Source organism: Sturnira hondurensis, unplaced genomic scaffold (genome assembly GCF_014824575.4).
Source record: "Sturnira hondurensis isolate 20B ecotype Veracruz unplaced genomic scaffold, ASM1482457v3 Scaffold0001721, whole genome shotgun sequence".
Lineage (NCBI taxonomy): Eukaryota > Metazoa > Chordata > Mammalia > Chiroptera > Phyllostomidae > Sturnira > Sturnira hondurensis.
The window spans coordinates 1,272,274-1,297,120 of record NW_028074352.1 but is presented as its reverse complement, the minus strand read 5'-3'; the positions used below and the strand labels follow the sequence as shown (position 1 = coordinate 1,297,120).

At 36.3% G+C, this 24,847-nt stretch overlaps 1 protein-coding gene across 6 annotated transcripts in view; it reads right to left on the bottom strand.

Annotated features, from left to right (window-relative positions):
• MAPK10 (mitogen-activated protein kinase 10) overlaps positions 1-24,847 on the bottom strand; it is a 335,415-nt gene that overhangs the window by 97,673 nt on the left and 212,895 nt on the right. For all 6 annotated transcript variants that reach the window (XM_037030706.1, XM_037030724.1, XM_037030705.1 and 3 more), the window contains one exon: positions 10,829-10,958. In XM_037030706.1, coding sequence (XP_036886601.1) covers positions 10,829-10,958 — 130 coding nt within the window. The remainder of the gene's footprint in view (positions 1-10,828; positions 10,959-24,847) is intronic.

Genomic DNA, 24,847 nt, shown 5'->3' with positions numbered 1-24,847 from the left:
CTGAACATAGTTATAGCCTGTGTGGAAAAATGTTTAGGTGGTGCATCTCTCACTGGAACACAGAGTAAGTCTGGTTTTCTAGTATTTTATTAATCTTGGAACATAGTTCATTTTGCTATTTTTTGAACAAAACTATCAGAGACTAGGTATAGAACACATACATATACAACAGAATACACACAACCCATATCACCTGGTGAATAAAGAGGCAATCCATATTAATCTAGAAAATAGTACTTTACTTTTAAATACATCAAGTTTATTGTTTTGAAAGGTAAATTCCCCATCACTATATATTATTTTCCCTTTTCCAAAGCACTTTTACCTTCTTTGATTTTCTTTTGAGGATTTATCCTCTGTTTTTTCTTTGTTCCCCTATGAACTCTGATTCCTATTAATCAGTAATTTAAAATCTTGTCTTTAGAAACAGATCATTACACCTATTTCCATTTTTGTTGAACAATTTCCAGGCAGGAATGTGATTTAGTTCCTCTGTTGCAGCATCTTAAAATGCACAGATGTGAATCAATATTTGCCATGGCCCCACAATCACACTGGTTACCACTTCCTAGAATTAGGTGTGCATTTTCTAAATTGACGTTCTTCTATGTTATTAAAATTTTATTTGGGATTACTTCCTTGTTTCACTTTACTTTCCACAGCATTAACAGAGTTTTGTGTTCTGATGTTTTCTACAGTCATGTAGAAGCTTTTTCATTTGATATAGATCCATTTGTTTATTCTTTCCTTTATGTCCCTTACTCTAGGAGACATATCAGTGAAAAAAGTGTTCAGTGGAATATCTGAAATTTTCCTGCCTATGTTTTCCTCTAGAACTTTTATGGTGTCACAACTTATATTTAAGGCTTTTACCCATTTTGAGTTTATTTTTGTGTATGGTGTAAGTTGGTGGTTAAGTTTCTTTCTTTCTTTTTTTTTTTTTGCATATAGTTGTCCAGACCTACCAACATCATTTGTTGAAGAGGCTATTTTTACTGCAGTTTTTGGCTCCTGCCTCGTTTGTCAAATATCAATTGACCACAGAGACTTGGGCATATTCCTGGGCTCCCTTATTGTATTCCATTGATCTATGTGCTTGTTCTTATGTCAATACCAGACTGTTTTGACTATAGTGGCATTGTAATATAGTTTGATATGAGGTATGTGATCCCTCCTACTTTGTTTTTCTTTCTCAAAATTGCTGAGGCTATTTGAGGTCATTTATGATTCCATATAAATGTTTGAAATGTTTGTTCTATATCTGTGAAATATGTCATTGGTATTTTAATGTGGATTGCACTGAATCTATTAATTGCTTTGGCTAGTAGGGACATTTTGATGATGTTTATTCTTCCAATCTATGAACATGGTACATGCTTCCATTTATTTGTGTCTTTCTTAATTTCTTTCTTTGGTGTTGTGTAGTTTTCTGAGTACCGGTCTTTTACCCTCTTGGTTAAATTTATTCCTAAGTACATAATTTTTCTTTTTGTTATAGTAAATGGGATTTTTCCCTAATTTCTGTTTTTGATATTTTGTTTTTGTTGTATAAAAGTGCCTTCAACTTTTGAGTATTGACTTTGTATCCTGCTGTTTTGGCAAATTCACTTACTAGGTCGAGGAGTTTTTTTGGAGTCTGTAGGATTTTCTATGCACACTATCATATCATCTGCAAACAAATGATAGTTTTACTTTTTCCTTTTGAACTACGATGCCCTTTTTTTCCTTTTCCTTATCTGATCACTGTGGCTAGAATATTCTACTATGTTGAATAGAAGTGGTGAATGCAGACACCCTTGTCTTGTTTCTGATTTTATTGGGAAAACTTTTAGTTTTTGCCCATTGAGTATGATGCTGGCTGTAGGTCTCTCACATATGACCTTTGTTATGTTGAATTATGCTCCTTCTACTCCCACTTTGCTGAGTGTTTTTGTCATAAATGTGTGCTATAGCTAATCATAAGCTTTTTTTACATCTATTGATCTGATCATGTGATTTTTGTCTCTCCTTTTGTTCATGTGATATTGATTTGTGAATATTATACCATCCTTGCATCCCTGGAGCGAATCCCACTTGGTCATGGTGTATGGTCTTTTTAATATATTGCTGGATGCAGTTTGGCAATATTTTGTTGAGGATTTTATCATCCATGATCATCAGCAATGTTGGCCTATAGTTTTCTTTCTTTGTTGTAACTTTATCTGCTTTTGGGTTTAGGATGATACTGGCCTCATAAAAAGAGTTTGGGAGTCTTCCTTCTTCCAGGATTTTTTGGAGTAGTCTGAGAAGGATAGTGGTTAACTCTTCCTTAAATGCTTTGTAGAATTCTCTGGTGAAACTGTTCAGTCCAGGTCTTCTGTGTGCTGGGAGTTTTTTAATTACTGCTTTGATTTCATAAGCTCTTATCAGTCTGTTCAGACTTTTTTCTGCTTCTTTATTCGGTTTTTGAAGACTATATTTTTCTAGAAATTTGTCCATTTCATTTATGTTTTAAATTTCTTCGCATATACTTCTTTGTAGTAATTTCTCATAATCCTTTGTATTTCTGTGGTATGAGTTGTAATCTCCTTTCATTTTCTGATTTTGTTTATTAAAGTTCTCTTTTTTTTCTTTTTAAAATTTTTTTTATTTAATTCTTGTTCAACTACAGTTTTCTGTCTTATATTCCCAGCCCAGCCCCCCCCAGTGCTCCCCACCTCCCTCCCATTTCGCCCCCCAACCTTAGTTATTGTCCATGTGTCCTTTATACTTGTTCATGTGAGTCCTTCCCCCTTTTCCCCTGTGATTTTCGCCCCTCTACCCTCTGGACCCTGTCAGCCTGTTCCATATTTCAGTGTTTTTGGTCATATTTTGCTTGCTTGTTTGTTTTGTTGTTTAGATTCCTGTTAACGGTGATATCATATGGTATTTGTCTTTTACCACCTGGCTTATTTCACTCAGCATAATGCTTTCCAGTTCCATCCATGATGTTGCAAAGGGTAGTAGTTCCTTCTTCCTTTCTACAGCATAGAATTTCATTGTGTAAATGTACCATAGATTTTTGATCCAGTCATTTGCTGATAGGCATCTAGGTTGCTTCCAACTCTTGGCTATTGTAAATTGTGCTGCAATGAACACTGGGGTGCATAGGTTCTTTTGGATTGGTGTTTCAGGGTTCTTAGGATATACTCCTAACAGTGGAATTGCTGGGTCAAAAGGCATGTTTATTTTTAGTTTTCTTAGAAAATTCCATACTGTTTTCCATAGTGGTTGTACCAGTCTGCAATCCCACCAACAGTGAACTAGGGTCCCCTTTTCCCCACAACCTCTCCAGCACTTGTTGTTTGTTTGTTTGTTTTTTGTTTATGATAGCCATTCTGACTGATGTAAGGTGGTATCTCATTGTGGTTTTAATTTGCATCTCTCTGATAGTTAGCGATATCTAGCATCTTTTCATGTGTCTCTGGATTCTCTGTATGTCCTCCTTCTTGGAGAAATGTCTGTCCAAGTCCTTTGCCCATTTTTTAATTGGGTTGCTCATCTTCTTTGAGTGGACTGATGTGAGTTCTTTGTATATTTTGGAGATTAAACTTTTGTCTGAGGTATCATTGGCAAATATGTTTTCCCAAACAGTTACTTCTCTTTTTATCTTGATACTGTTTTCCTTAGCCAGGCAGAAGCTTTTAATTTTGATGAGATCCCATTTGTTTATTCTTTCCTTTATGTCCCTTGCTCTAGGGAATGTATCAGTAAAAATATTGCTGTGTGGAATATCTGAGATTTTCCTGCTAATGCTCTCCTCTTGGACTTTAATGGTGTTACGGCTTATATTTAAGTCTTTTATCCACCTTGAATTTATTTTGGTGTATGGTGTAAGCTGGTGCTCAAGTTTCATTTTTTTGCACATAGCTGTCCAGTTCTCCCAGCACCATTTGTTGAAGAGGCTATTTTCACTCTATTTTATGTCATTGACCCCTTTGTCAAATATTAATAGAATGTAGAGGATTGGGTTTAATTCTCGGCTCTCTGTTCTCTTCCATTGGTCTGTGTGCCTATTTATATGCATGTACCAGGCTGTTTTGATTACAGTGGCCTTGTAATACAGTTTGATGTCAGGTATTATAATCCCTCCTACTTTGTTCTTTTTTCTCAAATTTGTGGCTGCTATTCACGGTCTTTTATGGTTCCATATAAATGTTTGAAGTGTTTGTTCTATGTCTGGGAAATATGCCATTGATACTTTAATAGGTATTGTATTGAATCTGTAAATTACTTTGGGTAGTATGGACCTTTTGATGATGCTAATTCTTCCAATCCATGAACAAGGTATATGTTTCCATTTGTTTGTGTCTTCCTTGATTTCTTTCTTCAGTGTTGTATAGTTATCTGCATATAGGTCTTTTACCTCCTTGGTTAGATTTATTCCCAGATATTTTATTTTTGTTTTTGCTATATTGAATGGGATATTTTTCTTGATTTCTGCTTTTGCTGTACAAACAATGAAACAGCAGAAACAGAAATCTTTTTTTTTCTTAACAAGCCTAGTTAAGAATTGTCAATTTTCTTTTCATTATTTTTAAAAGATTTTATTTATTTATTTATTTATTTTTAGGGAGGGGGGAGGAAGAAAGAAACAGGAAGAGAAACATCACTGTGTGTTTGCCTCTCACATGCTCCACATTAGGGACTGCAATCCAGGCATGTACCGTGACTGGGAATCGAACCAATGACCCTTTGGTTCAGAGGCCAGCACTCAATCCACTGAGCTAAACCAGCCAGGGCCAATTTTCTTTATCTTTTTAAAATGTCAGCTACTGGATTTATTGATCCTTTGTATTGTTCTTTCAGTCTCTACATCATTTAATCTGCTCTGATCTTGGTTATTTCCTTCCTTCTACTCACCCTGGACTGTCTTTGTTGTTTTTTCTCCAGTTCTTGTAGATGTAGGGTTAGGTTGTTTATTTGAAATGTTTCTATATTTTTTAGGTAGGCCTATATTGCTATGACTGTCTTTGGACTGTCTTTGTTGTTTTTTCTCCAGTTCTTGTAGATGTAGGGTTAGGTTGTTTATTTGAAATGTTTCTATATTTTTTAGGTAGGCCTATATTGCTATGAACTTCCCTCTAAGGGCTGCCTTCACTTTGTCCCATAAGTTCTGGACTGTTTTGGGTTCATTTTGTTTGTTTCCAGAAACTTTTCAGTTTCTTTCTTGATCTCATTATTAACTCATTCACTGTTTAATAGCATACTATTTAATCTTCATGAAGTTGAGTGTTTTTGATTTTTTCCTTGAGGTTGGTTTCTAGTTTCAGGCTCTTGTGGTCCAAGAAAATGCTTGATATGATTCCAATTTTCTTGAATTTGTCAAAGCTTGTTTTGTGTCCTACCATGTGGTCTATCTTTAAAAATGTTCCATATGCATTTGAAAAGAATGTCTATTTTGCTTCTTTGGGATGAAAGGCTCTCTATATATGAGTTAATTTCATTTTATCTAGAACATTGTTCAGTACATAATATGTTTGTTGATATTTTGTTTGGAAGATCTATCCATTTTTGACAGTAGAGAGTTGAAATCCCCTAGTAAAATTGTGTTATGTCTATATCTTTCTTGAAGTCCTCCAAGATTTTCCTTATATATTTGGGGGCTCCTACATTGGGTACATATATGTTTACAATGTTTATGACTTCTTGATGGATTCTTCCCTTGAGTATTATGAAGTGAACTTTCGTGTTCCTTTTTATGGCCTTTGTTTTCAAGTATATTTTGTCAAATATACAAATTGATACCCCAGGTTTTTTTTCCTGTCCCTTTGCTTGGAATATTGTTTTCTAACACTTCATTCTCAATCTGCTAGGTCTTTTGTTCTGAAGTGGGTCTCTTGTAGGCAGCCTATGTGTGGGTTATGTGTTCTCATCCATTCAGCTACCCTATGCCTTTTGATTGGAGCATTTGAGCCATTTACATTTAATGTTATTATTGATAGGTACCTATTCATTGTCTTTTCCCCCCTTTGTACCTAAGTTCTATTCTCTCTCACTCTTTTTCTTCATCTTCTTAAAGCAGTGTCTTTAGCATATCTTGTAATGCTAGTTTGGTGGAGGTGCATTCTTTTAGACTTCTTTTGTCTTGGAAACTTCTTATTTCACCTTCCATTTTAAATGAGAGCTTCACTGGGTACAGTAGTCTTGGGTGCAGGCATCTGCTTTTCATTACTTGAAATGTTTCTTGCCATTCCCCTGTGGCTTTTAGTTTCTGTCGAGCAGTCAGCTGCTAGCCTTATCAGAGAGCCCTTGTATGTTACTTCCTGTTTCTCCCTTGCTGCCTGTAAGATTCTCTCTTTGTTTTTGAATTTTGCCATTTTAATTACAATGTCTTGGCATAGGCCTCTTTGGGTTCATCCTCATCGGGAGCCTCTGTGCTTCCTGGACTTATTTGACTTTTTCTCTCATCAAATTAGGGAAGTTTTCAGTCATTACTTTTTGAAACAGGTTTCTATCTCTTGCTCTTCTTCTCCTTCTGGTATCCCTATTATACAGATATTATTATATTTTATGTTGTCCTGCAGTTCCCTTAAACCTTCTTCACTCTATTGGAGTGTTTTTTTTTCTTTTTCTTGTTCTTCCTGGGAATTTTTCTACCTTTTTCTCCAGCTCATTGATTTGGTCCTCTGCTTCTTCTAGTTTGTTTTTGATTCCTTCTACTGTGTTCTTCAAGTCAGAAATTGTATTCTTCATTTACTCTTGGCCGTTGTTGGTATTTTCTATGTCCTTTTTCATGCTGATATAGTTTTCAGTAAGTTCCTTGTAGCCTTTTGTAATTCTCACTGAGCTCATTGAGCTTCCTTATAACCATTGTTTTGAACTCAATATCTGATAGTTGACTTGCCTCTATTGCATTTAGCATTTTTTCTGAGGATTCCTCCTCTCCTTTCAATTTGAGGTTATTTCTTTGCCCTCAAGTTGTTTATGAGATTCTTCTCGTTTGCCTCTGCTTCTTCAATTTAGCTGTCTTCTGACTCTCTGAGTTTGTGCTGTGAACTTCTAAGGTAGGAAACCTGTGTGATTCAGTGATGCAATCTCCTTAATCTCCTGAACTTGACAATTTTGGGATGCCCTTATACCTTTTATTTGGCTCTCTGGATGCAGTCTGGTTTTGATTGGTCTTGGACTGTCCTTTGGTGGTACTTCCCTCCGGCTGGTTGACTGTGGGTCAGTCCACCCACCACATCTTCTATGCTGTTGTGTATGTGCTGCCAGAACAAAGCCACAAAGTCCAGGAAACAAACCCATGCCTAAAAATATAATTCCCACCTGCAATCCCACTATCAACAGCAAATGAACTGGTGATGATAAGGGTGCAAAGAGATTAAGACTATTATTAAAAAGGAGAGGGAATATGAGATGATCTAATGAAAGAAAAATGATTTTGAAGGGGTAGAGGAATAAACACTAATAAGAGTAAAGAATTGGAGCCATGTGAAGAGAGAAAGTAAAATTTAAATCATAAATGGAAAAGAGAAGAATGGAGTAAGAGAAGGGAGCTATATAGTATTAGGTTTTAATCACAATTTAAGCAAAATAAAGTGAGATAGAGAAAGAAAGAGTAAAAAATACATAATTAATTAAAAAATATGAACCAAATTGAAGAGAAAAAGCCATCATAGCACTATCTAGAACAAATGAGCTAAAATTAGTAAAAGTGGGATGGAAATAAGAGGAAAGAAAGAAAGGAAGGAAGGAAGGAAGGAAGCTTTGAGAGATGTCTAGAGGAATGAAAAATGATTTTGTGATGATAGAAGGAGAGGTAATCCTAAGAGTGAAGAAAGAAAACCAGGCTAAGACAGGGAAAAGTTAAAATTTGAGATGAAAAGAAAATAAAAAAAGTAAAAAAAGAAAGAAAAAACACAGAAGGATGAAGAGAAAAATAGAAAAAAGGCTGAAACAGGGCAAAATTAAAATCTGAGATAAAAAAAGAGTAGGGGAGGGAATGGTAAAATTTGATATTTGAAATACAAATTAGTGAAGATCTAGAGATAAAATTGAAAAAAATGCAGCAACAATTTCCCTATCTACAACCAACAAGCAAAGATTGCTAAAGATACAGAGAGAACACAGGTATTTAAAAACAGAAAAATGATTGAGAGCTGACCATTGACATGAAAATTGGTTTTGAGAGGCTGGACTCAGGAGAAATAGTGACAGTGCAAAATGGAAACAAGTTGCAGCAAGAGAGAAAACAAAATTTAAAACAAATACAATGAAGAGAGAGGAAGGTAGAGATGGGGTAGGAGAAGGGAGGGGCAAAGTATGTGAATTGAAATAAACTATAATAAAAAAATCTAGTGATAATACACACAAACATGAAGGACAAGAAATGAATGAATGAAAAGCTATGCAGGAAAGAAAATATCCCAAATCATGGAGAAGGCCATGTTGGATTTCATCTCAGTAGGATGTGGTATTTACCAGTTTTTTCTTCCTGGATATTTTCATCTCTGGTGATGTCACATGGTGACCCTATCTGATCTTAGGCACCCTGTTTAAGAATTCCAGGGATCTACTGTCTGTGTCTGACTTCTTCAATTGTTAATCTGGTCACTCTATAATCAGCATCCAGGAATAAGCACCACGGCAGGGGGCAGAATCCCTCCTGGAGTCTGGACTATTGCTTACCCTCAAGCTGCTTCCCCTTGGAGAGGAGTGGTCTGCCTGAGCAAGATGGCTGCTGCAGTACGGGGGATGACTCAGCACCAGAATCCTGGAGGCTACTTTCTCAGCTCCTTCCCCAAAACCTCCATCCCCCATCTCTCCTCAAGCTTTCTAGTCTACTCTGCCCTCTACCCCCACTTTATCAGAGCCCAGGATAAGAGGCTGCAAATGGGCATTTGTGCATTAGCCCTTTATATGGCTCTATCCACCTCTAACCATCCATCTCTGGCAGACAGCAACCCTGGCACTTTTTACAGCTGGATGTTATCTGTGTATTTTGGGGGCTCTGGTTCTCTAAGCTGAGCATTCCAGCTTAGCATTTAGACCCCACACTTCTCAGGGGGTTCCAACTAGCCACTTAAATATCCCTCTGATACTGATGCCTATGGGTGCCCAGTCAGCCCTCTTGTATCTCCACCATACTCCCTGCCAGTTACATGTGCTAAAGCTGATTCTTCTGTCTGTCCATGGTAATAAGGCTTCTCTCATGCTATTGTTCTGTTGTTTGTCCATATGATTTTTCTACAATTTAATTGTAATTCCAGATTGGTCTTGGGAGGAAATTAGTATGACTTCCACTCACTTCTTTGCCATCTTGGATCCCTGGAACTTCTTTTTATGTATCAAAACTATGATCCTCCATATTTGACATAAATGTGAAGCCCCCATAAAGAATGGGGAGTATGATTCCCTCAAATTCCCAAGTAAGTGGGAATTTATTCATAATCTATGTATTGCATTATAAGGTCTGGAAGGAGGATTAGGGAAATATAAACATATGAAAACAAAATATCAAAATTTTCCATACAGTTGTTTCATTGCCCATGGTATTTCTCATTCTCTTTGCTATCATAAAAACAGATTGCATTAATCAGGTATTTTATCTGACTCTTACCTTTAGTTATCATACTGAAAGAAAAAACTGCTTCAGCAGAATATTCTCAGGAATTATCCTTTCCATCATTTCCATGTTCCCTTTAGAAGTACCATGTTCCTTGCATAGCCAAATTAAATATGGGTATATATTTCATAAAATTTCCTTTTCTTAATGAGTTATTCCCTGTCCAACAGATTTCAAAGAGTAAGCCTATTCCACCCAATATGGACCAGAATTTTTTTATTTTCCTTCTATGCTTTGTTCTACTTAATAGCACTTACTACTATTTGACATTCTATACTTTTACCTATCTGTTTTGTAGACCAACTCTCTCCATCATTAGAACATGAGCTCTGCATGAGCAGGAGTCTGTCTCTGTTACCTTCACTGCTCTGTTCTTAGTTAGTATCTAGAATATCTAGATCTACATCTGTCACATTTCATTCATTCAACAAATATATGTTAAGTGACTGAACTAAAAAGTCATTGGAGAAGTATAATAAAGGAAAAGAAAAACAATGTCCTTGGGCCTAGGTCCACATACTTGTATGTCAAATATCTTCAACTATACACTCATATATTTGCTGCTTCTGGTGTCACTGATAGATGTGCCTTATGAGAAATTCACTTGTTTATAAACCTACCTTGATAATCTCATATATTCTATGTGATGCTCTTACTTAAAAAAAAACTTTGCGGGGAATTATGATAGCTATTGTTTCTATAGTTTTTATAATGCATTTTATTATATATTTATATGTAACAAAGTATATGTACTAGTTTTGTTTAATATATTTATTAAAAATAATCATTATTGAAATAATCAATTATCTACCATTTATCATTAGTAAGAAAAATGAAAATATAGAAAGAATTCTAGAGGCCTTCGCCTATGGTTGAAGAAGCTTATACTGTGAAGTGAAGAAAGTCCTATAATGGTTGTACCTACTGAGTTCTAATGAGAAATGTTCTTGATGATCCTGCTTTGAAGTGCTTTGCAAATATCTCCCTGCAAAGTTGCTCAACCCCACAAAAAACAAGTTGCCAGAGCACAGTGTGTGCACTGAATGGTTGGAGGCCACTGCCAGACAGAAAGATACTGTGAGGACGATGAAATGAAATTTAGCATATGGGCAGGATAAACAACCTTAAGACATAAACTGAAAAATAAGGAAAGCTTTTCCTACTCAAGTTGGCATACTAATTTTCTTACTCCGATCTCACAAATTCACTCTACCCAGAGGTTTAAGGATAACAACTCACATTTTTATGGTTCACACACTTCATGAGGACCAGCTCCCGGTAAGCTCTCTTGGCATGTGTTTGGTTCTGAAATGGTCTGCTGAGCTTCTTAATGGCCACATTTCTGTCAAGGGCAGCATCATATGCAGCACTGCAGAGATTCAAGAACAATCCAGAATTAAGAAGAAAAGAGGCCTTAGAATTCCTGCCTATAGAACTAAGAATATGGGGGGAAAATATTACATTAAAACCTTAGATATCTTCTCTTCAGGTCACAGGCCAACAAGGCTGTGAATAAAAATATGAGTGATCAGTATAAAAAACACTCTACTTGCAAGGTATAAATAAAAAAAGAAAGAAAGAAAAAGAATCTTGGCAAGAATACAGCATATAATTACATCACTGAGGACAAGAGAAGAAAAAAGTGTTCAGCTTTCCCACTAGCCATGTGACTGTACGCAAGTTCTCTCATCTCTCTGGGCTTGAATTTCTCATCTAATAATATGTGAGAATTAGGTTTTCTCTAGCTCCATCATTCTTTGCTTATTTTAAGTGGACATTCATTCTTTCCCCATTCAAAGATTCCAGTTGTTAAGGGGCGATGTTAATTGCCATGAAAGCACAGGTTGTTGGTTGATACTCAGAGTTCACCCATTAACAATAACAAAGCTCAAAATAGGAAACACAGCCAGAGGGAATTTCAGAAGCATCAGTAATATTTATTGTTTAAATACAAACTTGGAAATGAATGCCACTTACTATTTGAGAATGATCATTTAGCATGCTTCAAAAAAGCAATCAACATGTGGCACTGTTTCTCGCATCCTCCAAATACATGGGTCTGGGGTGAAAGTGAGTGTCTTCTTGCTGTTACACCCAGTGATTTACTCACAAAATTGGGTTTTTTTGCCCCTGCAACTCCGAGTTGTGCTAAATTATCTGAGTTACCAGGAAGGGTTGTATTAGTTTCCAAGAATGACACAGCAACTAGTGTCCCCTATAATTAATCTATTGAATAGAAGTGACAACACCATTTAAGGTTAATGCCACTAAATTAAAAGACAAACAAAAAGGATTACTGTATTGTAAGATAATGATACCCTTATAAGATAAGTTTGGACAAAGTCATAGAGTCCTCTGATCTACACCTCCATTCAATACTTATTCCTCTCTGAAATGTCTCCATCAAGAGTCTGACCAGTGTGTGCTTGAACATCTCCACAAACATGAACGCCTTTAACATTAAAGTGGCTCCTTCTGTTGTTGGACTGCTTTGAGAGTTAGAAATAGTAACATCTGATAAGCAAAGTTGTCTTTCTGTTGACTGTATTGATTACTGCCAGTCCTGCCTTCTTGTGCAACTCAAAATAAAATATTCTCTTTTCATTATGATAGATCCACAACGATTGAAATCCATTAAAAGACTAAGCACAATGCCTGGCCTCTAAGTAGTTAGTAGTGCTTATCTTTTCTTATTTTTTCCCCTAAGTCTTTGGGTTTTTTTTTCTATTAAACTAAATAGCACCACCATCCTGCCACCATTTGTTAGTGTGATTTTAAGCCCCATCACCATCTGGTCAGTTTCCTCTAAATATATTTCAGTCTGACGTGAACCCTGCACTAAATGAACTTGGTTACTCCAGGCATGGAGGGTTAATGAAGCTTAGGGTAAGGCTATCAACTCCCTCATTCACTCACTGGCCCATTCATTTCTGTTGACACAGTTAATACTAGAAGGTCTATCCTGGCTCTGTTGATAATGACACATCACACACTACTGACTCCCAGTGAGAGTACATGAAATTAAAATGTTCTCTTTTTAAAAATCTGTGCTGCTGTTAAACTGTATGTCAGCATTGGTCCTTTTGTTCTTATTTGTTCTTGTAAACTCACCACTGGCTGCACATGTAAAGGAGTCAGATGGACCTGCGGACTATAGGTAATGCACAAGGACTACAGGGGATTTGGAAATACAGAAATTATAATTTCTAAAGTTAAGAAATTGTACCAGCAGTAAATTGATCTGAATAGTCACCTTAAAGAGAAAAAAGAAAACCTAAAATTTAACCCCAAACAATTTAGTTGAAATTATTAAAATATCTAAAGAAAGAATAGCAATCAGTCATAAAAGTGTATAACAAGGAGTTAGAAGGGCAAATTCTGATACTGCCTGGACAACTAAGAAAGTGCCTCCCAGGCAGGTCTATGGGTCCCACCTGCCAGAAAATATTTACATCCTTATTGTGATGGTCAAAGACTGCCGCCAGTTAGCATTTTGATCAGTGTCTCCTCGAGTTGATTCTATCCTCTGAAATCAACATTCCACTTAGCTTCTCTTTCAGAATATTGCATGCAAGAATATTGCCCATATTTGATCAGTTTGACTATTACATTTCTCATAATTTAATAACTTGGCATTTGGATTTATATGTGAGTATTTACTGCAGCTTGGCAATGTGGGCTTGAGTCCCTGAGATACTGACCAGATCCTGCAAGAACGTGGACCAGTCCTAGACAACATGTGGGATCACTGAGAAAATGCCATTCCCTGGCTTTCTTGGCAGGTACAACACTGGCCAGTTTCTCCTAGAAATGTTGTGGCACTCTCCCTCCCTGTTACCTCTTCCTTAAAGCAACTTTAGGTATGAATCCCATCATGCTGCTTATCTGATATGAAGCTGACGACAACCCACTTGCCCTTTCTGGCTTTCCCCACATTTATAATAGAAATAATAACAATGTAATGTATGTATGGTGCCTCATTCAGAGAGAGCACTTGATAAATAATGACTATTGCTAGTTGTAAAGATCAATGTCCTTGCTGGAGTCATTGTGCAATGCAGGTCAAGATGAAGTATAAATTCCTACAGTATGTATTATAATTGGACCTGTATCTACTAATCAGCATTTCCATCTGCCTATTAATTATAAATTCATATAACAATACCACTATCTTGACTATATTTCACAAGTTTGCCCCATGATATAAAAGTTAAGGCAAAACCCTGTCAAAGTCTAGATATGTTGCAGCCATACAATTCCATGACCACTTTAATAAGCAATCTGGTATGATTTGTTTTTAAGGAACTCTGTTCCCAGTGACCACTGCACCCATTCTTAATGGCTCACAGAGTACTTTTTCTAACCAACACTAGGACCAATGTCGAGTTTAACAGGTATCTCTTATTATCTCTTTCTTCCCTCTGAAAAAAAATAAGACTGTTTCCCTGTCTACAGTTGCACGGGATGCTGTGGTTTGGCTCATTGAACTTCCATTTGACCCACTTGTATCAAGGCTTCTTTCATCAAAGATACTTGAGAGTTAAGTATGCAACTCTCAGATATTTTTAAAGCTAGCACTTTGGATTCCAACAAAGCCCTGCCACAGAGAGGCAACTATAAGAGATTCATAAGGCAAAGGTGAGGGTGGTCATTTTCTAACAGTGCTTAGTTGGCAAGCATGGTCTCATGGAGATGTGAGATTTTTTTCTAAAGCAATGATTCAGACCATTCTCCAGATTCCTGGGTGAGAAGAGTTGAGGCACAGGCTGCAGTGGATTCCAGGTCCAAGTGCACAGTTGAAGGAGTAGTGACAGCAGCAGTGATGAGTGCACAGTTCCAGTCCTGTGATTCCCGAATCTTGGTTATAACCCTGTGTTCTGGAAGCTTGATGGTTGCAGCCCTCCACTCTCAGGGGTGGAAGCTTCCCTGGTGACTCAGGTCTGGCGTGTCTGGGAGTCATTCTGGGAAGCCCAGACTGGAGCTTACCTCTCTACACCCTCCAGTGATTTTGCAAGCGCCCAGTTTACTGTATTAAATCTCTATGTAAAATTTCTGTCTCCTGCCATGAACCCTGGCTGACACTCCAATTTTTTCCCATTTCTGTAATCCCTAAGTGATTACTGGCAGCAGTTTGGCAAATACATCTACAGACTGGCATCACTAGTGCTGCATAGTAAGAAATTAAAGTATCAAAGTTTTTTGTTACTCTTGCGTTATCTTTTTTAAGGGTCTTAGTCCATAGAATCCTACTTTTTTCTTTCATTAGTTCCTAATACTTTTACCTTCAGACAAGTAGAAAAGATGTTTCCAGCAATTTTACTGAAAATATTCCAGCAATTTTTGACCTACAGTGCTAACAGTTTCACTTTTACCAGGTTTGTCTCTAAAATTAGGATAAAGCCTTCTGTTGTTATGCTCTAGTCACTTACTACAGTTTCATGAGGCTATAAAGCTGTTTATCTCCTTAAATATAGTTATGTAAACACACACACAAACATCGCTGGATGTACATGTGTGTGATTAGTGGAGCATCTGAAACACCGTAAGTCATGGTTTGGCAAGCCTGATTCTGTCCTAAGATATACTCTGAAACTGGCATTGCTCTTTCCCACATCCCCACATTCTTGCCTTGACCTTTTCCAAAGGCCTGGGCCTTAGTTAAAAGCTATCCAAAAACCTCCATCCAGTGCACTCAGATATCCCACTTTCGTGCCCAAACATCACAGTCCTTTGAGGTGCTGTTGAGATACCAGTTCTACCACTGACAATCATGTGGGTGAACCCGCCCAATTCACCTCTGCCTCTGGCTTTTGAGATCCGCTCTCCTTCTGCCAGGAATGCTCTTTTCATCATCACATGCCTGGCTCTACCCTGTGACTCAGGTTTCAGCCCAAACATCCTCATCAGTAGAGACCCTCCCTATCTACTGCATCAAAACTCAACACTTGATTTTTATTATTGGTTATTTTTATCTTTGAATTGCTTAGCTGTACCAGTTTGATCACCTTAGCTGTACCAGTTTGATTCACCTTTCATCTCCTTGATGAAGTATATTTTGTGAGGGATGCTTTTGTTTACAAGTAATAGAATTCTGACTAATAGTGACTTAAGTAATAGACAGTAGTTACATAACAGAAAGTCTAGACATAGGCATATTCAGGTTTAGGGATACATTATAACTTTTGTGGGCCCTGGGCACTTTGGACTTCCAATTCTCTGCAAATTTGCTCCTAGTGTATTAGGGGGAGGGGCAGGAAGCCAATTATAGAATGACATTAAGTCCATCAAAGAGGCTGTAATGCACGGCTAAGATTCCCCTTCAGGAATAAAGGATTTATCATCCCAGCTGCTGGGAGTGCTGTTGGCAGACACCCTCTCAGTTCTTAGCCCCCTGCAGGTACAGACTCTGCCCTCTTCATGGGCAGGCTTCATTCAGAGACTGTTGAACGTGCTATTATAAAAGCCTGGCCACCTCACCCCAGCTCGGGACAGTTTGTCAGGCTCTCTCCATCTTCAGGACTCCCAGGAGGGACTCCTTGGGCTTCTATTGAGAATATAGTGCAGCTAAGCTTGTCTCTGCTTTCTTTTCCTTACATTTCATGAGAGTTAATGGCAAGAACATTCCCTAACAAATGTCACACATACAATCTCAAAATGTATTTTCTGGGGGAATACACATCTGACAAGCAGTGACTCATGAATACAACAATAAACCATGGGGTTCACCTGGATCTTTCTCTAAGCAAAAGGCAGGTAGCAAAACTCAGAGCTCAACATCAAGAAAAGTCATTTCACCTTTGCAACAAACTAACCTAAATGACCAAGCCCAGTTACACACATTCTGATCAAAACCATTTTCCATTTGACAGACAGCACACTTGAAGCAGGGCAGCATATGGGGCTCAGGAGCCAAGCACTCAAAAGCAACAGCTCTTGCACACACGTCAAAGTTGGATTAGCACTTTACAGCCTGGCAGCAAAATCCGTGACCGGGGAGCTTACACAAAGACTGGCCTCCTTGATGAAGTATATGGAACAATGCTAAACAAACTCATGGCCACAGAAGTTAGAGTAGGATACAAAATTAATATCCAGAGGATTGAGCGCGGGCCTGCGAACCAGACGATCGCGGTTCGATTCCCAGTCAGGGCACATGCCTGGGTTGCAGGCGGGTTCCCTGCAGGCCAACTCCCAGCAGGGGACGCACAAAAGGCAACCATACATTGATGTTTCTCTCCCTCTCCCCTTCCCCTCTAAAGATACATAAATAAATAAAATCTTTAAAAAAATTAATATCGAGAAATCAGGTACACTTTTATACACCTGTAACAAACTATTGTACATAGTTTCATTCCATTTAGATCCATGTTTAAAGCAAAATCTCATTTTCCTATCAACATTTCAGCCCTCACATGAAATGGGAGTTCCAGGAGGACCTGCCATCTCCATCACTGGGCGCGAGCACTCCGGGCTCACTGCACCTCGCCGCTCCCTGCCCTGACGCACAGAGACTGGTTTGAAAATGGGCCGGGGGTTTTTTCACTCAAATTTTAGCAGCATTTTATATAATAATAATGTGACTCTATTTTCTTAAACGAGTAAATCTTTTCCTAATAGCAAATCATTTACCAGATTCGTTTTAGCATTTAGATGGAATAGAATTCAATTCATCCTCACGTTTAAAAAATCTTTATTGATTTTTAGAGAGACAGAAGAAGAAATCAATTTGTTGTTCCACCCATTTATGAATTCATTGGCTGCTTTTTGTCTGTGCCCTGAACAGAAATCAAACCTGCAACCTTGGTGCATGGGGACAACACACTAACCGGCTGAGCTACTTGGCCAGGGCCTATTCACCCTCACTACTGATTGAAGCCTAGGTGAACCCCAAATGGGAAAAGTTGATGTAACTGTTGACACTAGGTCAAAAGGGAACTACGCATAAGTCATTTTGACTTAATTGTGGTTAATTCAAGTAATCCTAGAAACTACAATTAGTTTTCTTTTACATGCTGCCATTAATTAAGGCTGCAAAATCCTGAAATTCTAAGCTTGATGAACGCAATAATCGTATAAGGTGGGCACTTGCATTAATCCTATTGTTCAAGTGAGAAAAATAAAGCTTAATAACAAGTATTTATTAGTTCTAAGCAGTTCTTCACCCACTCACTTGCTTCTATAGTTCTGAATACTTTACACTCACTTGATCCTCACTTAAACCATATGAAACGAGTGTTATATTAATTTTATTAGTTATTTTTACCATTCTTGCAATTTCTCCATAGGTTTGAGATTATTTTGAAATAAAAGGAAAGCATTTTTATTATAAATACATAGGAGTACAACATATATTTGAAAAATTAAGATGTAACTGATATATGACTGACATTGCAGGAACTTTTAATTTTCCTTTAGCTTTCTGAATCCCATTAGAGTTTTTTTACATTTTCTTTATCCCTGTTAGTAAAGCAAAAACTATGCATATTTGCAAACCATCACACTAAGACTGCAGCCTTTCTGATTCTAATCAACAAATAATAAAGTAATATTTAATTAGATAATTGAGAAAGTCATAATAGAAAAATCATTTCATGATAATAACTACAATTTGCATTTATTTTTTGGAAAGGTAGCAACATTAACTTGCTGTATTGTTATAGAAATTTGGTGAACTGCAGCTAAGGGAAGTGAGGCAGAGAATAGTTAAATAACTCACAAAACAATTAGCCCATGAGTGATCTGAGGATCGAATTTTTCTCCGATTAGATACTCACACTATGTGTTTATAAAAAGAAACAAAAGTAAGCTTCCAGAAAATTCTAAAAACCAAAAGCATAGAAAAATTATGAAATTGTTTTTGATAAAACTAATTTATTTGAGAAATTTGGTAAGACCAGAAAAATGGATATTCAATTCTGCACATGTGTATTGTACTGTGTACATTTTAATAAACATGACTGTTCAGACAAGTTGGTCCGTAGCATTCTTCTCATATAACCTATGTCCCATTTCTACCAGTAAAGCTGAGAGAGAAAATTGGCACTTCCAGACTACACGATGGGATTTCTTTGTACAACAATTAAGAAGTACCACCCCACCTAGCTGGTATAGCTCAGTGGATTGAGTGTAGGCCTGCAAACCAAAATGTTGCAGGTTTGATTTCCAGTCAGGACACATGCCTGGGTTGCAGGCCAGGTCCCCAGTAGGGGGCTCATGGGAGACAACCACACATTGATGTTTCTCTCTTTCTCCCTCCCTTGCCCCCTCTCTTAAAATAAATAACCTTTAAAAAAGTACCACCCCAATCAAATATGGGTATTGATTTGACTCATAAATGCATAGCCACCTTTTGTTCTCTTTACATCTTCCTGTCAGCTGGGGTCATTAACAACCTGCTTACTGACCCCAAATGGATTTTCTGACCTGCTGGTTTGAATGGCCCTCCTACTACATCCTGCTTTTGTGGTTTCATGCGCACTCAGTTTAAAAATACAAGGTACCCAACACTAATAAGCACCAAAATGGAAAAATGATTTATTTATATTCTTTTCTGTGATGCACCCTGAGTTTAGAAAAAGGTTGGAATATACAAGATTCCCTTTACAATAAACATTTTCTTCTCACAAAGTTTCCCTCTGTATCATTGGTAAAAATGAAAACATTGTGTATAAATGTGTGTGTGTGTTGTGTGTGTGTGCATTTCTTATTTAATGATCTTATTCTGGGACACCATGCTAATATATGTGAAGCCATCTGACCACTTAATTCTGTCTTTTCTGGTAGCATAAATATAATACTCCTGTCTTTTAGTTAGGCACTATAAGGAAATGGAATTCCATTGTGGCATTTCTTTTTAATTTGAACTGATACTCATTTCTGAAAACCAAGTTTTTTTAGGACTATTGCATAGTTATAGTCAACCAAAAAAATATTTATTTTTGTTGAAGATCATCAAATTTTATTGAGTCAACAAAATTTACTAATCTTCTACCATATCTTTATGTTTACTTATTAGATATAATAAAAGACTTCATAGAAAAAGGTTAAATTTAAATGTTAATTTAAATTAACATGCTAATTTAAGGTCATATGTTACAAAATTAATTTTGAACAAAATTAAAACTTGTTAATGTTTATTGTGATAGTTACAAAAAATACAAGTTCTTATACTTAAAGAACTGTAACATATTGAAAAATAAAAGATAGAGAAATAAAGTACGTACTAAAATATGTCAAATGCGAAGAAAAATACTAGATGATAATGGTAAGGCCTAATTTTAATTTTTAGGTGAGATGGAAAAGAGGATAATTGCTAGAGGGGATGCAATGGAGTGAGGTCTGGATGCAAGTATAGGAATTAGTGTACATGTGATAAAACACTGGACATGGGGAATATAGATCAAATGGGTTTGTATCTACTCACTATGTAAGTAGATATGATGGTAGAGGGGAGCTTGTGAATGTTCATTTCTGTTGGCTTTTAGTCTTGCAGTGAAATAGAAAGCAAAATCCTTAGTTGAGAGAAAGAATGGGAGAAAAGAGTTAATGGTTTTGAGGGAAGAGGGACAGAATAAAACTGTCACCTGTAATGGTAGAAATGTAAACAGAGTAGAGATCCTGGGCAGTGACCAAGGCCCACTTAATCTTGTTGGTCATAAATTTAGCCATGAGTACTCAAAACAACAAAATATTCTCTTTCCAACCATGTTCATCTGTCTTGGTGCTGAGGAGTTAGATTTAAGCAGAATTTGAGTTCTTCCAGGAAGGAAGAGAGAAGAAGATAGCTGAGAGCTTACATAGGGGGTAGATTATAATATGACACAGAACATGCAAGCTACGTAAAAAAGAAAATGGGTACATGAGGGTGGTCAGGAGGAACACAGCAATGATGACAGGTTGTAGATTGTAGGTCCTTGTAGAGTTGAAGAATTATTGAAAATGGGTACTAATATCAAATAAAATGTATCATTGCTTCTAGAAATAAAATTTTCAATTGAGAGTTAATTTAGTTTCATTTTCGCAATTGAAAATACATACAAACAAAATCTGGTGGGTATTATTGCTTGTTTTTATTATTGAGTTAATAGGCATACAGAAAGTTTAAGAGTCAAGAAGAAATATGGAAAATAATAAACATAAGAATTATCACTGTAGAATGTGGCATTGCATTTGAAAATTTAATAAAACTCAAATTGCATGTCAAGACTAATTTATTAGCTTTGAAAAGCACAGTTATGGAAATACCTACTTAGCTAAGGATTTACCTTAGCATCCACACAAGTAACTGTATTTTTAAAATAAAATTGTAATTCTTTTCCAGTTTATATCATAAACTATAGCTTGTTGCAGTTTCAAGGTAGAAGATAAGAAAAAAAGAGGCCCCCAAAATTTATGATCAAATTACTGGCAGGATGTTCTTGCAAAAAAATGCAATTAGTCAATTGTTTCAGCATAAATCCTGTTTACAGGTTAGTAACTAATGTAAAATGTTAATGTTAAAAAGTGCTCTGTTTGCCACTATCTTTAAGTCATGTTGTTTATGAGACAAATAGCATTTTACATAAATATTGACACTATCAAAATACTACATTTAAATTATGGAATAAGACTAAAATACTAATTTAGAAAATACAATCTACAATATTTGATTAGAGTAATGAAATAAATGAAAATGTATCAGATCAGAAAGGAATTATCAAATATAAATGTAGTGCAATACAAACCTAGAACTTAATTCCACTGCTCACCTCCTTTTTCTTCTGCCTCTAGTTATGAGGTAAGATACTACTCTAGCCCATCAATGTCTCAAGCAATGAATTAATAAGCAATTTAAGTAATCCTTCATACCTCAATAAAACATGAATACAATCCTTCTATAATTTTATTGCTGATCCAAGAAGACAAACAACCCAATTAAAAAATGGGCAAAGGACTTGAACAGACATTTCTCCAAGGAGGACATACAGAGGATCCAGAGACACATGAAAAGATGCTAGATATCGCTACCTACCAGAGAGATGCAAATTAAAACCACAATGAGATACCACTTTACACCAGTCAGAATGGCTATCGTAAACAAAGAAATAAACAAGTGCTGGAGAGGTTGTGGGGAAAAGGGGACTCTAGTTCACTGTTGGTGGGATTGCAGACTGGTACAACCACTATGGAAAACAGTATGGAATTTTCTAAGAAAACTAAAAATGAACGTGCCTTTTGAGCCAGCAATTCCACTATTAGAAGTATATCCTAAGAACCCTGAAACACCAATCCAAAAGAATCTATGCACCCTGATGTTCATAGCAGTACAATTTATGATAGCCAAGAGTTGGAAGCAACCTAGATGCCCATCAGTAAATGACTGGATCAAAAATCTATGGTACATTTACACAATGGAATTCTATGCTGCAGAAAGGAAGAAGGAACTACTACCCTTTGCAACATCATGGATGGAACTGGAAAGCATTATGCTGAGTGAAATAAGCCAGGTGGTAAAAGACAAATACCATATGATATCACCGTTAACAGGAATCTAAACAACAAAACAAACAAGCAAGCAAAATATGACCAAAGATACTGAAATATGGAACAGGCTGACAGGGTCCAGAGGGTAGAGGGGCGAGAATCATAGGGGAAAAGAGGATGGACTCACCTGAACAAGTATAAAGGACACATGGACAATAACTAAGGTGGGGGGTGGAAAAGGGAGGGAGGTGGGTTGCACTGGGGGACAGGGCTGGGAATATAAGACAGAAAACTGTACTTGAACAAAAATTAAATAAAAATTAAAATTAAAAAAACACTGAACACTATAGTAATTATTTGCATAATGACTTTATATTGCCCTTTATTGACTGTTGTAAAGATAACCCAAGCAGAATACATTTTTTGTATTAGAAAATACACCTAAAGAAGTATATTTATTTATTGAAGGTTCATAGCTAATATGACCATTGAAACGATATACCCTGGCTGGTGTGACTCAGTGACTTGAGGGACAGCCTGTTTCTCTCACACACATTAATGTTTCTCTCCTTCTCTATCTCCCTCTCTTCCCCTCTCTCTAACAAATAAGTAAAGTTCTTTTAAAAATAAAAATAATAACCCCGATGTTCATAGCAGCACAATTTACGATAGCCAAGAGTTGGAAGCAACCTAGATGCCCATCGGTAAATGACTGGATCAAAAAACTATGGTACATTTACACAATGGAATTCTATGCTGCAGAAAGGAAGAAGGAACTACTACCCTTTGCAACATCATGGATGGAACTGGAAAGCATTATGCTGAGCGAAATAAGCCAGGCGGTGAAAGACAAATATCATATGATCTCACCATTAACAGGAATCTAAACAAACCAAACAAGCAAGCAAAATACGACCAATGACACTCAAATATGGAACAGGCTGTCAGGGCCCAGAGGGGAGAGGGGAGAGAATCATAGGGGAAAAGGGAATGGACTCACATGAACAAGTATAAAAGACACATGGACAATAACTAAGGGTGGGGGGTGGAAAGGGGAGGGAGGTGGGGAGCATGGGGTGGGGGGTGGGCAAGGTTGGGAATATAAGACAGAAACCTGTACTTGAACAAGAATTAAATAAAAATTATATTTAAAAAAAATAAATAAAAAAATAAAAGTACAACTATAGCAGACAATTTTACTAATAAAACTATTACTTCTAAATATTTCACTTAACATGTCAACTACTTAAAAACCAAAAGACTTTATCAATAAGCCACATATGCTTAACTCAAAGCCCCAGATTGTGTTACAAAAACGCTGTGTGATAGCTATAAGTCACTAAAAATTTTACACTATAATTCACAGCATGTTAGAATGCTTTTTTCATGTTATGCTGGTAAATACTATCTTATTTATAATGACCATCTTCAAAATCTATAAAAGTCACCATGCTAATTATTAGAAATGTTTCAGTAATCCTTTGATTGAACAAAGTACTTATGGATTTCTTTGAAATCTTGAAATGTTATCATTATTTTTAATACACTAAGCAAAACACTCAAAGGATGGAGTTGTGAGCTGTTAAATCACTTGGATTTGGACTTGCCACAGAGAGGTACTTTTGTGTAGCTTTATATTTTAATCAAGGATGATCTCTTTAATTTAATTTTCAACTTGAGAATCTATTATAATAAGTTCAATATGCTCAAAGACTTTGGACTGACATCCAACATTAAAACTATCTTCTCATAATAAATTTTGAGAAAACACTTCATCACCCTAATTTTGTTTTAATCCCTGGACTAAAAAAAATAAGTGAAAAAGTAAAGATTCTAATTTTAATATTCTTATTGTACTTATGTTTAAAGAAAGGTTAAGTTTCAAAAATTTACTGTAACTGCACCTATCTCAAAATATATTTGTATATACAGGGTCCAGCAGAAGTAATGTCTGCTTAAGTGTGGTTGGTAGGGTAATAATATTGTTGTAATATTTATAGTTTTAATTGAGCATTTCACCAAAATTGTCATATGGTGTGCTCGAGAGTGATATGGTTATGTTACGGATTATGTGCTTATGATATTGTAATATAAGAGTTTGTAATTAAAAAGAGGTGTTATTTGTGCCAAAAAAAATAAAAATAAAAAAAATAAAAATAAAAATAATAAAAAGAAACTGTAGATTGATTATGATAATCATAAAAAATGCATTTTGAAGATTATGATGTCAAACTGATTTATTTTATCATGTAGCTCAGCAAAAATTTATGCGACAATTTCTGATCTTAATCTCAACTTTGATTCCTTTAATTTACAAATAATATTATAAGGTTTAAAATAGCAAGTTACACTGCTTACATTTCAATGGTTAAGACCATTGTCTCTTCATATTCCAGCTTCCCTTTCATCCACTGCCTCTTATATCAGATAGAGTTGGAGTGGTTAGAAACATTTTGGGATTTGACTAAGGGGAAATTAAGTTAGGAATATATTTATTTGGGTTCTGAGGGGCATTATATTCCTTACAGTCACATATATTTAAGTTACTACAACTTTTCCTGGTATAGGTATGATTTCCAAGAACATTGCTAATACTGGGTCCACTCACCTGGTGCCCAGTATGGTAAGTGGAAGGACCATATGTCACATCACAATTAGAACATGGCCTGACACTTGAAGTATGAAGGTATGTAGGTAGTGGTCATGAATAAAAAATGTTTTAAATACTGTATGAACCCAGAAGGTAGCCTGTGAACAACATTTTCAACTAGTACAGGTCATATATAAAGAAACCAG